We start from the raw sequence: 15,440 nt of genomic DNA on the forward strand, positions 1-15,440 counted from the left end.
AGCAGTTTGGGGTTTTCACCCTTCATCTGATTTAGCCACAAGAGGGGCTTATGGTCTGTCTGAATGGTGAAGTGAGTGCCAAACAAGTAGGCCCTCAGCTTCTTCAGGGCCCAGACCACAGCAAAGGCCTCCCTCTCAATAGCTGACCAATTTTTCTCTCTGGGTGTCAACCTCCTGCTAATGAAAGCAATAGGCTGATCATTACCATCAAAATTCAGTTGAGACAGAACAGCTCCCACACCCAACTCAGAAGCATCTGTTTGGACAATGAATGGCTTGGAGTAATCTGGACTCTTGAGGATAGGTGCTGTGCACATGGCCTGCTTTAGGTCATTGAATGCTTTCTGACAGCTTGCTGTCCACTGAACTTTCTTTGGCATCTTTTTGCTTGTCAGGTCATTAAGGGGGGTCACTATGGACCCATAATTTCTGACAAACTTCCTATAGTACCCAGTCAGGCCCAAGAAAGCTCGAACCTGAGTCTGGGTGATTGGAGGAGTCCAGTCCTTGATGGCCTGTATCTTACTCTCCAGTGGCTGAACCTGGCCTCCACCTACAAGGTGGCCCAGGTAGACAACCTGTGACTGCCCTATCTGGCACTTTGTGGCCTTGATAGTGAGGCCTGCCTTTTGCAGGGCCTCTAACACTTTCCTCAGGTGGACCAGGTGATCCTCCCAGGTGGAGCTAAAGACAGCAATATCGTCAAGATAAGCTGCACAGAAGTCATCCAGCCCAGTGAGGACTTGATTCACCAACCTTTGGAAGGTGGCAGGTGCATTTTTCAGTCCAAAGGGCATTACCACAAATTGATAATGCCCTCCAGGGGTAGAAAATGCTGTCTTAGGTTTGGCTTCCTCAGCTAACCTGATTTGCCAATACCCAGCTGTCAAATCAAATGTGCTTAAGAAGTTGGCAGAAGCCAATCTATCTATAAGCTCATCTGCTCTTGGTATTGGGTGGGCATCAGTCTTAGTGACTGCATTGAGGCCTCTGTAGTCTACGCAAAACCTCATCTCTCTCTTACCACCCTGGGTGTGAGGCTTTGGCACTAGAACTACTGGGCTAGCCCAAGGGCTATCTGAGGGCTCAATGACTCCCAGTTCCAACATTTTCTGCACTTCAGTTTTGATGCAGTCTCTAACATGATCAGGCTGTCTGTAGATTTTACTCTTGACAGGCAGACTGTCTCCAGTGTCAACATCATGGGTACACCAATCAGTTTGGCTGGGTGTCAGAGAGAACATATGTCGAAAGGATTGCAGAACTTGCCTGCAATCCTGTTGCTGATGTTCAGTGAGGCTGCCACAAAAGACAACACCATCAACTGATCCATCATCAGGATTCTGAGTGAGCAGGTCTGGGAGAGGGTCACTCTCTTCCTCCTGTCCCTCATCTGTGGCCATGAGCAAGCTCATGTCCTTCCTGTCAACATATGCTTTGAGCCTGTTAACATGGAGCACTCTGAGAGGGCTCCTGGGAGTTCCAAGGTCCACCAAGTAGGTAACCTCTCCCTTTTGCTCAATGATGGTGTGGGGCCCAGACCATTTGTCTTTCAGAGCTGCTGGGGCCACTGGCTCCAGCACCCACACCTTCTGTCCTGGCTGGTACACAGTCAGTACAGCCTTTTGGTCATGCCAAGCTTTTTGAAGTTCCTGGCTGGCCTCAAGGTTTTTAGATGCCTTTTCCATGTACTCAGCCATCCTGGAGCGGAGACCAAGTACATAGTCCACTATGTTGGTTGCAGGCTTTTTGAGAGGTCTCTCCCATCCTTCCTTCACCAAACACAGGGGTCCCCTTACAGGATGCCCATACAGAAGCTCAAAAGGGCTGTAGCCAACCCCCTTCTGTGGGACCTCTCTGTAAGCAAACAAGAGGCAGGGGATCAGGACATCCCATCTTCTCCTAAGAGGTTCAGGTAGTCCATGAATCATCCCTTTCAGGGTCCTGTTGAATCTCTCAACAAGCCCATTGCATTGTGGATGATAGGGTGTGGTGAACTTGTAGTTCACACCACACTCTTTCCACATGGCAGTCAGATATCCTGACATGAAGTTTGTACCTCTGTCAGAAACGACCTCCTTAGGGAAACCCACTCTGGAGAACACTCCAACTAGGGCTCTTGCCACTACAGGGGCTGTAGTGGTCCTAAGGGGAATAGCCTCAGGATACCTGGTGGCATGGTCCACCACCACCAGTATAAACTTGTGTCCTGATGCTGTCTGGGGTTCCATTGGACCAACAATGTCAATCCCCACTCTTTCAAAGGGAACCCCCACCACAGGTAGTGGTATGAGGGGGGCCTTTGTTGTGCCACCTGACTTACCACTGGCTTGGCAAGTGACACATGAGCGACAAAACTCCTTGGTATTCTCATTCATATGGGGCCAGTGAAAGTGTGAGACAAGCCTGTCCCAAGTCTTTGTCTGACCTAAATGACCTGCAAGGGGAATCTCATGGGCCAAGGTGAGAAGGAAACCTCTCAGAGACAAGGGGATGACCAGCCTCCTGGTTGCACCAGGCTTGGGGTCTCTTGACTCAGAGTACAGGAGTCCATCTTCCCAGTATACCCTGTGGGCACCTGTGGCATTCCCTGCAGCCTCAGCAGCAGCCTGCTGTCTGAGGGGTTCAAGGGAAGGGCAGCTCAACTGTTCCTTCCCCAGGTCTGCTCTGGAGGGTCCCCCTGAGCCCAGAAACTCAACTTGATCAAGTTCAAGCTCTTTAGGCTCAGTTTCCCTCAGCTCTGCTAGATCAGCCTCCTCAGAGACTTGATCCTCAACCTGGGGCAAGGGGGAAGGCAAAGCCTTACCCTTACTGCTCTTCTTCTTGGGAGGTGTCTGGTCCATAATTTCAGGATCCAGCACCTGTTCAGTGGGGCATTTTCTGGCCTGTGACCTAGTCACAGCAAGCACATGTGCTGGCAAGCCTAACATCTCCATGTGAGTCCTCTGCTCCACTTCTGACCATTGTGATGACTCCAAATCATTGCCCAACAAACAATCAACTGGGAGGTCTGAACTGACTACAACTTTCTTTTGTCCCTTCACTCCACCCCAGGAGAAAGCTACAATTGCCACACTATGACTAGTAGTGACATTGCTGGCATTGGTCACCAGGAAATCAGTACCTGGCATGATCTGTCCAGGGTCCACAAAGTTAGGTGTCACCATGGTGACACTGGCACAAGTGTCCCTATAGGCCTGAGCCATTTTGCCATTAATCAAAGGTGTCTGCCTGTATTTGCCCAAGGTATTGGGACTTATTTCAGGGGACATATCCATATCCCCTGTACAGACAAGGACAGCCTGAGTGAGTGTGCCAACTAAGTTGTCAGACCCCTCAGTACCCAAGGTTAACCCAACTAATGCCTTGGGAGTGACACTACCACTACTGACTGTACTAGGGGGTGCAGTTGCTTTAGGAGCTGTAGTGGTAGGAGTTTGTCCTCCTCCTCTTTTGGTGCACTCACTAAACCAGTGAGATTTACTTTTGCAGTACTGGCACCACCTTTTGGACTGGCCTTCTTGAGTCTTCTTCTTCTGGGAAGCCTGACCCCCACCCTCTTTGGTTTGTTGGGGACCTGGTGAAGACTTCTGGTCATTTTGCTCATTCTTAACATTACCCTTCTGGTCTGCTTTCTTCTGACCACCCTGGTTCTGGTTCTGGTTCTGCTTGATCCTTGTCCTGACCCATTTGTCTGCCTTCTTTCCCAATTCTTGGGGAGAGGTCAGATCTGAATCAACAAGGTGCTGGTGCAGCAACTGGTTCTGACAATTGTTCAAAATTTGTTCTCTCATCATTAGATTATACAATCCTGTGTAATCTGTAACCTTGCTACCCAGCAACCAGCCCTCCAAAGCCTTAGTGGCACAATCCACAAAATCAGACCAGTCCTGAGACTGAGTTTTCTGGGTGTCTCTGAACAGCAACCTGTACTGCTCAGTGGTTAAACCAAACCCATCAACCAGTGTATTCTTCAGGACCTGGTAATTGTTAGCATCCTCCACTCTTGTAGTGAGGAGCTTATCTCTACCTTTACCATCAAAGGAGAGCCACAGTATAGCTGCCCACTGACTCTGGGGAATGTTCTGCACAGTGCAGGCCCTCTCCAGAGCAGCCATCCATTTCTGGATGTCATCCCCTTGCTTAAAGGGGGGCACTATTTTAGTCAGGTGTTTAGTATCTAAACCCTTCTCTCTATCTCTTGGGAGATTGCTGCCACCAGTGGGAGCTAGCCCACTCATCTGCTGCTCTCTTGCCAGGGCAAGCTTCTCTTTGGCCAGGGCAATTTCTTCCCTTTCAATCCTCAGTTCAGCTTGTCTCATCCTAGCTTCATGCTCCTTTCTCTGAGGGGAAGTAAATCTCCTCTGTGGAGGATTCCTTCTCCCCTGAGAAGAGGCATTAGAGTGCAGAGATCTATTGGAGTCCCTAGAAAGAGATCTATCTCTCCTAACTCCAAGGTTAGGCCCACTTCGGGTTAGTACTGGGGGGCCCCCAGATCCTAGCCCAAGTAAGTCTAAGTTGGTCCTAGTTAGCCTTCTGACTACCTCAAGACCTTTGTCTACCTCATCCCCAGAGAGTACCTCCTGATCCTCCTCCTCAACTGCTGAATCAGTGTTGGGGAGGTCTGGATCCCCAGAGGTTCCCTCTAAGGCTGGCATGCTCTCATGTAACTGAGAGAGCTTTCTGGCATCATATGTCTCTAAGAGACCTATCAGAAAGGGAATGGTGGGGTTAGACCCCTGCTTCAGTTTCCTGGAGACACAGATTTGTCTCATCTCCTGAAAACTGAGAGCTGCATATCTTGAAGTGACCTGTGGAGGGTCAACACTGACCAGGGGAGTCTCAGTAGAGTCCCCCTGAGTCGACATGCTTTTCTAGTGAGGTGTAAGTGGTGCACTTACCTACACTATATGTTTGCCTACTGATCCCTTGCTAGAGTTGTAGTTTAGGGTGTGCTAGGCCCTAGGAGCTACAACAGCTGGTTCAGTAGAACTCAGAGTATTCTAAGCTAAGTTATATGTACCTTTAGTACTTATGTGATCTCTCACAAGATATTCTTAGGGCATGTGTGGTAAAACAACAGCAAGCTCAAATCCCAACCGCTGCTCACCAATGTGAGAAGTTGGCCTGATGTGCAGTGTTCACTATTCTAGTGATCACTATATATCAGTCCAAACAACCCTTATTGATGATTGGTTGTAAGTCAACCTTATAGACCAGCTATCCTAGTAGCATGGATACGAGCAGTCTAAGGCTAAGACTCTAGAGGGCGTGTTAAGCCAGCTGTTTTACCATCACATTACCCCTTGAACACCCAGTGAAAGGACACCACACAAGTGTTATGAAAATAAACAATGTATTTATTAGAATCACAACAACCCTGTACTCTTTATGAGGACAGGGTGCTAAGCACACAACAAAACTCTTACGAAAATACTTTTAAGTTAGCACGTTACACAAATGCCCGAGGGGCACGAAAAACCATATACGCTAAAAGTGGAATGCGAATTACTAGCAGGTAAGTAACAGTTCTAATAGGCTTTGGAATCGCTAGGACTGGACTAGGGAATCGTTAGATTACTACTAGGAGGCCCAGGGGACTCGGGTGCAGAGTGTGCACTCTCACGCGGGATGCGGGACAAAGTCTATGGAAGCTAGAATTCACAAAGTTAGTGTTCACGGGCGAACCCGACCTGGTAGGGAGAAAATGACAGTGGATCCTGACCCTTGGATAGTGAGGCTATGCTGGGACACCGGAGTGCCGAAGTTACCTAGCCCAGGGGCTGCAGCTGCATAGGTCTGAAAAGACGTCGGGGATCTCGTTGCCGGACCAGGAGCCTGGAAGGAAGAAGTTGCTGGCAGGCGACCAGTGAAGGAAAGTTCGATGGATCCAAGCCTGGATCAAGGAAGAAGAAAACCTGAAAGCAGAGGGGACCAAGTTCTTGAATCACTAGCCAGTGATTAAGTGGGCACCAGGATGGCACCGGGCGAAGTCACCGCAGTCAGGTGAGTGGGCACTGCTGGGCTCTGCAGTCTCTCGGACCAGGAGGCGTTGTCGGCGACCAGGATGGAGGTGCGAGCTGTCCCACGAAGGATGAAGTCGTTGGCGTCGAAGTTACCCAGGATTGGGCAACAAGCCTTGGCTAATTCAAGCCCACGCGGTGGACTCAAAATGGCGTCTTGAGTGGACCAGGAGGGTCCGGGGTGCTCCTCTTCTGGAAGGGAGCAAGGGCCAGTCTGGAGCAACCAGACCAGCAGCAGAAATGTCGTCGGGCGTCGTCAGGGAGGCCACAAGCCAACGGGCTAGTAGCCAAACAACGCGGTGAGCAGCGGAAAGCAGAAGGGCCCCACGCAGATCGTGGAGATGCTGGGGGGCTGCTCTTCGGTGCTGGAGCTGCTCAGGGTGGGGGCTTCTCGGACCCCAAAGCACTCACCAGGAATTCACTCGGCGGGCTTGCTGGAAAGAAGTCGTGCAGTCTTGCAGATGGCCGGTCCCTTGAGGTCTCGTCGCACCCACGGTTCTCAGCTGGGCTGTAGAGGTGGGTAGAGGTCAGAGGTGCCAGGGAAGCCGGTTCTCGTCGAGCTGGGCAGTCGGATTCCGGAGGAAGGACTTGCAGCAGACCGCAGTGTTCTTAGATGGTGCCTGCGGATGCAGGGTGACTACTCCTTAGTCACAAGGGAGAAATCTTAGGAAGAAGTCTTGAGTTCCTTTCGCAGAAAGTAGTTTCAGGATTCAAAGATGATCTGATTTGGAAGGGGGCCAGTCTCTACCTTTATCCTGTAAAAAGGGGCTGGCACGCGACTAAGTCCTGCCCTATGGGTGGGACTAGGAGGGGGGTGGTTACACCCACTTCCTTGGCGGGCTTTTCCCCAGCACAGGGTCTGGAGGGACCCTGGAACTGGTTCAAGCCGGCCTATGCACAGTGAGCACCGGGGTGCTACTTGCAGTCACCTTCCTCTAAAGCCCTGCCTACCTACAATACACAAAACCCTGTCTGGGACGGTGCTGGCACCGCCCCTGGCAGGAAACCCTTTGTCCTTATCTCCTGCTCTGGGAGGACTCCCAGCAGCAGGAGGGCAGACTTGTGTCTCGGTGGCAGCATCCATTTTGTGGATGCTAAGGCTCTGTCTGACTTTTAACCGGGTTATAGGTTACAGGCATGTCGTGTCCCTCTAGAAGGGTGGAATGCTAACCCCGTCGCCAGAATTGGCGAGGGGTTAGTATTCCAATTCGTATGACACCTTACTCGACATGTTTTGATAAAGCGATACCAGAGTTGGCACATAACCGCGAGGATTATAATGCACTTAAGAGTATATGGTATGCGATATCATGGAAACGGCTAAGGGATAGATCCCGAAAGCCGCAGACAGGCTCAGCTCATGCCAGAGCACCATCTCACACGATTCCAAGCACTCTGCCTTCAGGATTGTTAAGGCCTGCCATAGGAGTGACTGATAGGAGATCTGTGTGTCCATTTTAGGGTTAGATATAGGTATACTATATCTAAAGCAAAGGGTGAGTACACCACCTTGCCCCAGCTGTCGTGCAGCCAGTTGTGTCAGTTTTAGTTAGTCAATCCAGGGGTGGCATAATACATGCTTCAGCCCCTGGGAGACTTCTGGGTACACCTCAGCCCTGGGTACAGGGACTTGGAGAGGGCCCAGTGCCAATTCAGTACCTGAGTACAATTTGGATAGAGAGAACAGCTAGGCTGGGGGTCTGATTAGCAGGCCCACAGCCAGGGAAAGTCGTAAACCAGTGCAGCAAAAAGCAAAAATCTGGGTGATCATAGGATTGCAGACCCTACTCTCCTACAGTCACCCTTTCCCTGTAGGACATGGATGTCAACTTAATGACGACAATTTTCTCCCTGAATGACACGTGATATGCAGTGGTATCATCTGGTGGAGATGGCTTGACCGGGTGAGGCTCTACTTCTGGGTCATCTGTAGGCTCATAGTTGTTGTCCCAGGGAAATCTTTATCCTCTCCCCAGTAGGCTGGCCATAAGGGTCTTCCTTCCCTCCCAATACAGGTCACCTGGGTCAGAAACGGAATGGACTGACTTCTCAGAACATTCTGGAAGAAGTGGAGGAGGTGGTGAATCTGGCCAAGGTGGTGGAAGAGCAACTGGTGAATATCAAGTGACTCACGGCTCTGTTATAATGTCTGAGTGCAACACTAGATCACTAGATGGAAGAAGTATACAGAGCATGTGCATCTACAGCCTCGCATGCTTCAAAGATGCACACAAATTTACTGAGGAGGGCTTTGAACTGTTACTTAAATATGCTGCACTATACTCAATAAAAAAGTAATCAAGTTGGAAATGTATGGAGTGGGGAAGGGTCAGTAGTGTTTAAGTGGTAAATATAAGCATTGGACTTCAATATTTAGCTATTTAGCTCTTTTTTACAGTCTTGCCTTATATGATTTGAACAGATGTGGTGCAAAATGGACCTTATTCTATATACAACCAACTGAATCTATCCATGTACTTTTCAATAGCACGGAAATACGGTCTCAGAGCATCATAGAAATCAGGCAGAGTGTAACAAGAGTGAGACACAGACTATACTTCCACGGAAAAATATTAACATTGAATAACTACCTCCTGCTTGGTCCTTTGCTTTAGTAACTGAATCAATTTCGATAAGCGATCCAGTAACATTCGTGCAGTCTGCATCATCCTTCACAAGTTCATCCTTGGAGCCATAGCCTTGATCCGACTGGGCACCTGCAGAATGAAAAATTAAATTATTTTATCAAGCAGTGCTCTCCATTTCTGAAATCCTTCAAAACCCAAAGCCAGTTGCCTGAAGTACTGTGATAATGAAATAATAAAGCAAAGCATTTTGTGAGGCTTGCTAAAATACAACAAAACATTTAATGGATTTTAATATTTTGCAGGACAATCTCTTAAAAATCCCCTTATTTTTTCGGCCTTCAGTGTTCACTTTTTGCCAATGATAGCTGGGTAATCAAAACTGCAGAACGGCTAATGTTGTCTACATGATCCTCTGCCCGTGTAATCTCCCATATATTGGAGAAACGGGACGGGAATGCCGCCTGAGGATTGGGGAGCATAAATCCAATATCCGAAACGAAAAAACATCTGCCCCCTTGGTCTCCCATTGGTTGGACGAAGACCACAATGAAAAAGACCTTCGATGGTTCATACTCGAGAAAATCGTGGCCCAACCCGGAGTTGATTCTACTAACCTCCGTAGAAAAAGGGAGGTATTTTGGATATTTATGTTCGACTCAGTCGCCAAAGGCCATAATGAGGAATGCCCATGGCACAATGCCTTATTATGAGGCTCACATGTGTACCCATATACCATGTCCTCAACATAATCAGCATTACTGGAACTGCTGTTCTCTATTCCCTCTTAGGCCATAATACTTCTAGGTCATAATGAGGAATGCCCATGGTATATTGCCCCATTATAAGGCCCTTTTGTGTGTTTATATACTTCGTTCCCCTCACCATCAGCTATACTGGAACTGCTGCCCTATATTCCCTTACAGGCCACTTTACTTAAAGACTAGCCACTCCAAAATGGCCGCCGTGATGGTTCTTTGGTCTCTTTAAAAATCATGCTCTCCTTCGATTCTTTTCCCCTATCCATTATGGCCGCTATGTAATCTCTCTAAGAGCCTCAGTCCGTCTGCGCTTTTCATGCGCTCACAAAACACCTGATATTTATTAGGCATATTCCCCACATAAAAGCCCCGTGATTTAGAGACACTCTCTGCTTTCGCACCCTTTGAAGAGGACGCCGCCCTGCGGTCCGTGCAACCGCCCCCATATCAGGTAATTAGACCGCCCGCCTGACGATAGGATGACTATGGGAAGGACGCCGATTCCCCCAACTGAGCCTCGCTAACCCGCTGTCTTATCTCATTCGGCAGGACCGCCCCCGGCACCAATCCGTATCCCCCGCCAGGAGTGAACTGATGGTCCTGAGAGTCCTTGCCCCTACAGTTCGAGGTAAGAGACCGCCCATAGCCCACCTGCTTGCCCTTCCCTTCATACCAAATTCATCCCCTTGTGATGAATTTTACCCATGTGTCATCCCTGTAGGGCGCATCTCGCTGCTCCACTCTGAAGGAGAACCTAGCATACCTACGTAATTTACAAAGACTCTACTTGAGCTCCACCTCCCGAGGACGCTGACCTGGACCCCTAAATCCTGTGAGTTCCACTAGCAGCTTTGTAATTCACGGTTTACAGCTTATTAATCCCTTTCTGATATATAGACCTTACCATTGAATGCACATGCTGCTATATAAACGTTAGAAAGTCTGCATGTTTGGTATCGCTCTCACCCTGCCCCTGCCTCATTAATATGTATCGTTAATGCATAATTATGTGCTCCGCAGGGGGTGGCCCTTGATCTGGAGCGACCTACAGATGTCAACCTAAAATCATTATCCTTAACGGAACGGCTGTATAAACAAGGAACCCGTCCTCTGGTGAAATATCCAAACCCTCCCCTCCCCGTCTCAGGTACCTTTATGTACTATATTAAAAATTAAATAATTTGCCTGAATGAACGGAACCTATAGTTGTGATCCTACCTAAACCCTACCTATTCCGCCCACGTTCCCGGATGCACTCTATCTGATCTGTCCTTCCTTCTTGTCATGCCCAGACCTGCCCATCCTGTGGGCCCTGTGGAAGTTGAAACCACCACTCGGGGAACCTAAAGGGGAAGAAAGATCATCCGGAGGCTGCACTTCAAATCGGCTTAGTGCCTTCCCCTCAAGCTGAACCTGTCACTCCACGAAGGGGTGACCCGTCTATATAATCTTCGCACTGTGTGTGTTAAATTGGTAAGTTCTTGATGTAACGATCGCGTAGTTAGATTCGGTTCCCTATTGTTTATTCCATTGACCCAGCAACCAAACTACCCATTATCTCACCTGTAGTGACTGAGAGTAAACGGCCCTTGGCCCATAGAGATCTACCCCCCCCCCCCAAAGCGATATGATGTCTGAATGAATGTTTTGCCTGAGCCCCTGTGAACACACCCCCCGAGAGGAGCCTATATTTGTACCGAGTGACGCCCACGTATCAGAGCGGTGACATACACCTTGAGCTATTTTCTTCAGCACTATGTACCAGAAAAATCCCTTCCTTTTCTAATGTTTATTGTGTATAAATTGTTATCTTGAAACCAGACTTATGATATGAAAATGTTTTGAGTATTTAAAAGTACCATGTTGAAGAAATTCTAATGATCACTGTACATAAGAATGTCTTTTTAAAATTAAATTTCTCTTTATTCACAGTGTACTTGTCCCTGCCACCCTTGGCCCTCCTCGCCCTGATGAAGGTGCAGCCTAAATAGGCATCGCATCGAAACGCGCGTTGGCGTGACCCATATGGATGGCACCTATGCAACCCATGTTTCACCATCTCATGTACCCTATGTTGCCTCCATATTACCATCTCAGTCCTAGCAGCCATTGTCTAATCTGCTCTGCAGGCTCCCATGCATCTTTATAACTGTTTGTGTGTGAATGTGTAAAATAGTGTATTGATTGAGGTTGTGAGTGAGAATATTTGCAGTGGATGACTGTGGGAGTGTGTGGGACTTGTATAGATGTATGTCATTGTAAATATTGTATAGCACCCTATATCTCAGATTCTTAATGAACTGGCATTTTATATGTTTTTCCTAGCTCACACTTTGAATATTTTATATTAAATCCAGCTTAATCAATGATCAATAAAATATATATTTTTCTTCAAAAGGTGTATGTCTATCTGTGCCCGCTCTGATATGTAACTTCTTGTCACCGTTGTCTAAATGTAAGGATCCCTTAGTGGGACCTTTAAACTGACCCTGGCAGGGTTTTCTGTTCTACTCAGCTGGGTAATCAAAAGCACCTGCAGATCCCTTATTAACTGAATTAAGGAAATGGAAAACATATCATCATGGCGATTTCTGTACATATGTTTGGCTCTGCCTTTTACAACTGGTTGGGAATAGCTGCACATAGGCAGGACCCAAAAAACAGCTTCTCCAAAAAATAGCTTTCATTTTAAATATTTCATCAAAGATGCAGCCTGAATGTGTACTGTGAATCACCAACCACCACAGCCCATTATCCAAATGTTTTTCCTGCCACACAAGATTGTAGCAAGGCATATAATTAATGAGATAATGGTTGAAAAGAATTTTAAAAGAAGGAGAGCTAAATTGAAGAACCCCGTATTTACCATGATGGTTATTTTTCTGCCACTCCAGTCAGCTCTTACCTTATGAACTGGTTGGAGGCTGGATTGAACGGACCAGGATCACTGGAGGGAGCAAGCATATACCACACCTGACTTAAAGCATCCTGGATATGGATAGCTTCCTAGGTGAAGGATGCACATGCACCGGAGAAAGGTGCTTAGAGGCATTGTGTAGATCAGCACAAGCAGCTGCTTAGCAAATCTCCACAATAGGAACATATACTGATAAGCCACAGACTCTACCTTGGTTCAGATGAGTCGAGATATCAAGGGAGGTTAATGTCTTCTCATATTGTAAGCCAATAATATCCCACAGCCTATCTACTTGGCAATTATAGCTTTTGCTGCTTTACTGTAAACAGTAAGAAAATCATAAATAATAGAGAATTTGATTTGCTAAAAGCGTAAGTTATTTCAAGCTACTAGTTTAGAGCTATGAATTAATAAACTAATGATTTTGGCTGACACTACAAGAGAGTTCATGCTTACGATGGAAATCTGTCAAGCTCCTGCACTCTTTCTATTTAAGAAAACTAGACAGTGGTACCTGAGAGTTAATGTTTACAGAAATAAACGAAGATCACGCAATCTTTCAGAGGAGGCAAGAAGGCAAGACATCATCCAAACGATAAAGAATTGAGGATAGAGTCAAGAGTGCTATGACAAAGAAAGCTGCTTGCTCTTAAAATGATGCTAAGCGCCGTCCTTTGTCTCCGCACGAATGATTTATTTTTTATTCTAACCAATCTAGGTGTACATTAGTTTAGTAAGCATCGAAAAGTCTCAATTGATTTTACATCAGAGAATGCAATTTGATGGAGCTGTTCTCACGACATCACATGGATTGATACTTCTTCCTCTGGGCAGAATGGAGTCAAGACACCAATCTTAATTTTCCTTTGAGAATTCAAATATTAGCATGATGATTTCAAAGTCTTCCTAAGCTTTGTGCCTTCCTGCATTCATAAAGTCCATCTTGCTTGGAAATGAGGGCAACTTTATCTGGTTGACCATTGGGTCAGCATTGAGACCCACAATTCCAAAAGTTATTTATTTCAGAAAATAATGTTGATTCTCATTTGCGTTGCTTTCAGGTTCAGAATCTCCTGAAAGGGCAAATGTCTGTTCACCAGACACTTGCACTAAGTTGTTGGCCGACTCATCTTTTTGCAGCAGAGAAGCACAATGGACAGACTGCTGTACCCACTATGGACGGATGTATGACGAGACATCGCAAACGCTTACAACGCTTGCTTTTACCACGCCGTTTGTACATCGCATTTACTGTTACATCGAGTGTTTTCCCTCCGCATACCATTTCAACGGCAATCTGTTTCCCCCTATGGAAGACCGCATTACAACGTCTCCAAGTACGCTTTTTTCCCCGTTTTTTTGTCCCTGTACGATGCTGAAGGGAAAGCAGGGGTTTTTGTGTCTCAAGCTCCCCCGTCCACCCCCCACCCCGCAGAAAGCATTGCGCAGCGCATATGTGGCAATTAGTCAGTGTGCTCCATAAAGACAAAAAGAAGACCCTACACCACTCGTAACCCTAAGCCCTAAAAGCCCTAACCCCTAAAGCCCAAAACAGTTACCTACACCACTCTTAACCCTAAGCCCTAAAAGCCCTAACCAACAAAGCCAAAAACAGTACCCTACACCACTCTTAACCCTAATCCCTAGAAGCCCTAACCCCTAAAGCTAAACACCGTACCCTACACCACTCTTAACCCTAAGCCCTAACCCCCAAAGCCAAAAACAGTACCCTACACCACTCTTAACCCTAAACCCTAGAAGACCAATGCCCTAAACCCTAATCCCTAAAGCCTAAAATAGTACCCTCCACTACACTCCCCATCCAGCGTCATCCTTACCTGTCTCTCCTCGTCATTTCAGCGTTGACTCCCAGTCTTTGTGCACGACCGTCCGGGCGCACGACCCGTCGGTGTAAAAGCCTGCGTAGTAACGTCGCATGCGATTTTATGGCGTGCGTAGTGAACGCACGCGTCGTAACGTCGCATGTGTTTTGACGGCATGCGACGTCAACACATGCGTTGTAATGCATGCGTTGAGATGGGTGTTCCCCCTATGGACAGGTCAGGAAATGACAGACTACATAAACCATATGGAGTTTAAAGCCATTTTTCTTTAGAGAACAGTAGTCCAAGTCCTCTGACAATGTCTTATTTGCAGAAAGAAGTTGCAGGTACTGTCTTTAGGCTGTTTAGCCATTCTGGACATCATCTTCCCAGAGATTTCCATCTCGAGGGGAAACGCAAGATTGTTGTAACTTGTATTATGGTTTTCAAGAGCAGAAAATGAACAAAGGTCATAGTTCAATTTTCACCAATTGCAGGTTTCCACTGTTCAGTCTATTTGCATCAGACACAAATCACCTGTGTAGGAAAATTACCCTTTTGACACAGTTACCCACCACATTTTGCCTCGTAACTGATGCAACTTTGACTGAAAGTGTACTGTGTTCTTGCTAACCAGGTACCCAGTAACAGTGTTTTTTTCCTAAATTGACACCACTTTACACTTCATGTAAGACCCTAGTAAATGATACCCCTGGTACCTAGGGCATGGGGTCTAAAGAGGGCCCTAAGGGCTGCAGCACGAACTGTGCCACCGGAAGAGGCCTCTCACCAGGCTTATGCAATTTGCCATTGCAGCCTGCATGTCTCAGTGCAGAGAAAAGTGAAGAGTCGACATGGCACACATGCCTGTGTGCCATGCCTGAAAAGCACTGCATGTGGTATAGGTAAGTCACTAGCATATCTGGTTGAGTGGATATGTCTATGTGATGTCTAAGGTCACTCTTAGATACCACAAGTCCACAGGGAAGCCATACCAAGTACATTGGCTGAACACTCATGATTACGAGTTCCCCAGTTATGTGATGGCTTACATACAGATGTTTGGTACCAAGCATCTTGACTTAATAAACCCACACTGATGCCGGTGTTGGATTTATTAATAAATGCACCCAGAGGGCACCTTAGAGTTGCTCCCTGAAAACCTACTGACCATTAGTGTGTTGACTGACTGGTCTCTAGCTCCCTTGGGTCCTGGATCTCTTAATTCTGCAGGAGGCAATATTTGTCCATCCCTCCCTTCTTTCTGCTGTCTGAGTGTTTGGTTGTTGAATAAGAACCACAAATCCGGAAGACTGGTGCAAATAATATAA

General features: G+C 47.2%; 1 protein-coding gene across 1 annotated transcript in view; it reads right to left on the reverse strand.

Annotated features, from left to right (window-relative positions):
- DENND4C (DENN domain containing 4C) overlaps positions 1 to 15,440 on the reverse strand; it is a 1,285,018-nt gene that overhangs the window by 548,573 nt on the left and 721,005 nt on the right. Inside the window, exon 22 of the mRNA XM_078675962.1 lies at positions 8,615 to 8,740. Within this exon, the coding sequence (XP_078532088.1) occupies positions 8,615 to 8,740 (126 nt within the window). The remainder of the gene's footprint in view (positions 1 to 8,614; positions 8,741 to 15,440) is intronic.

Source organism: Lissotriton helveticus, chromosome 2_1 (genome assembly GCF_964261635.1).
Source record: "Lissotriton helveticus chromosome 2_1, aLisHel1.1, whole genome shotgun sequence".
In the NCBI taxonomy this organism is placed as follows: Eukaryota; Metazoa; Chordata; class Amphibia; order Caudata; family Salamandridae; genus Lissotriton; species Lissotriton helveticus.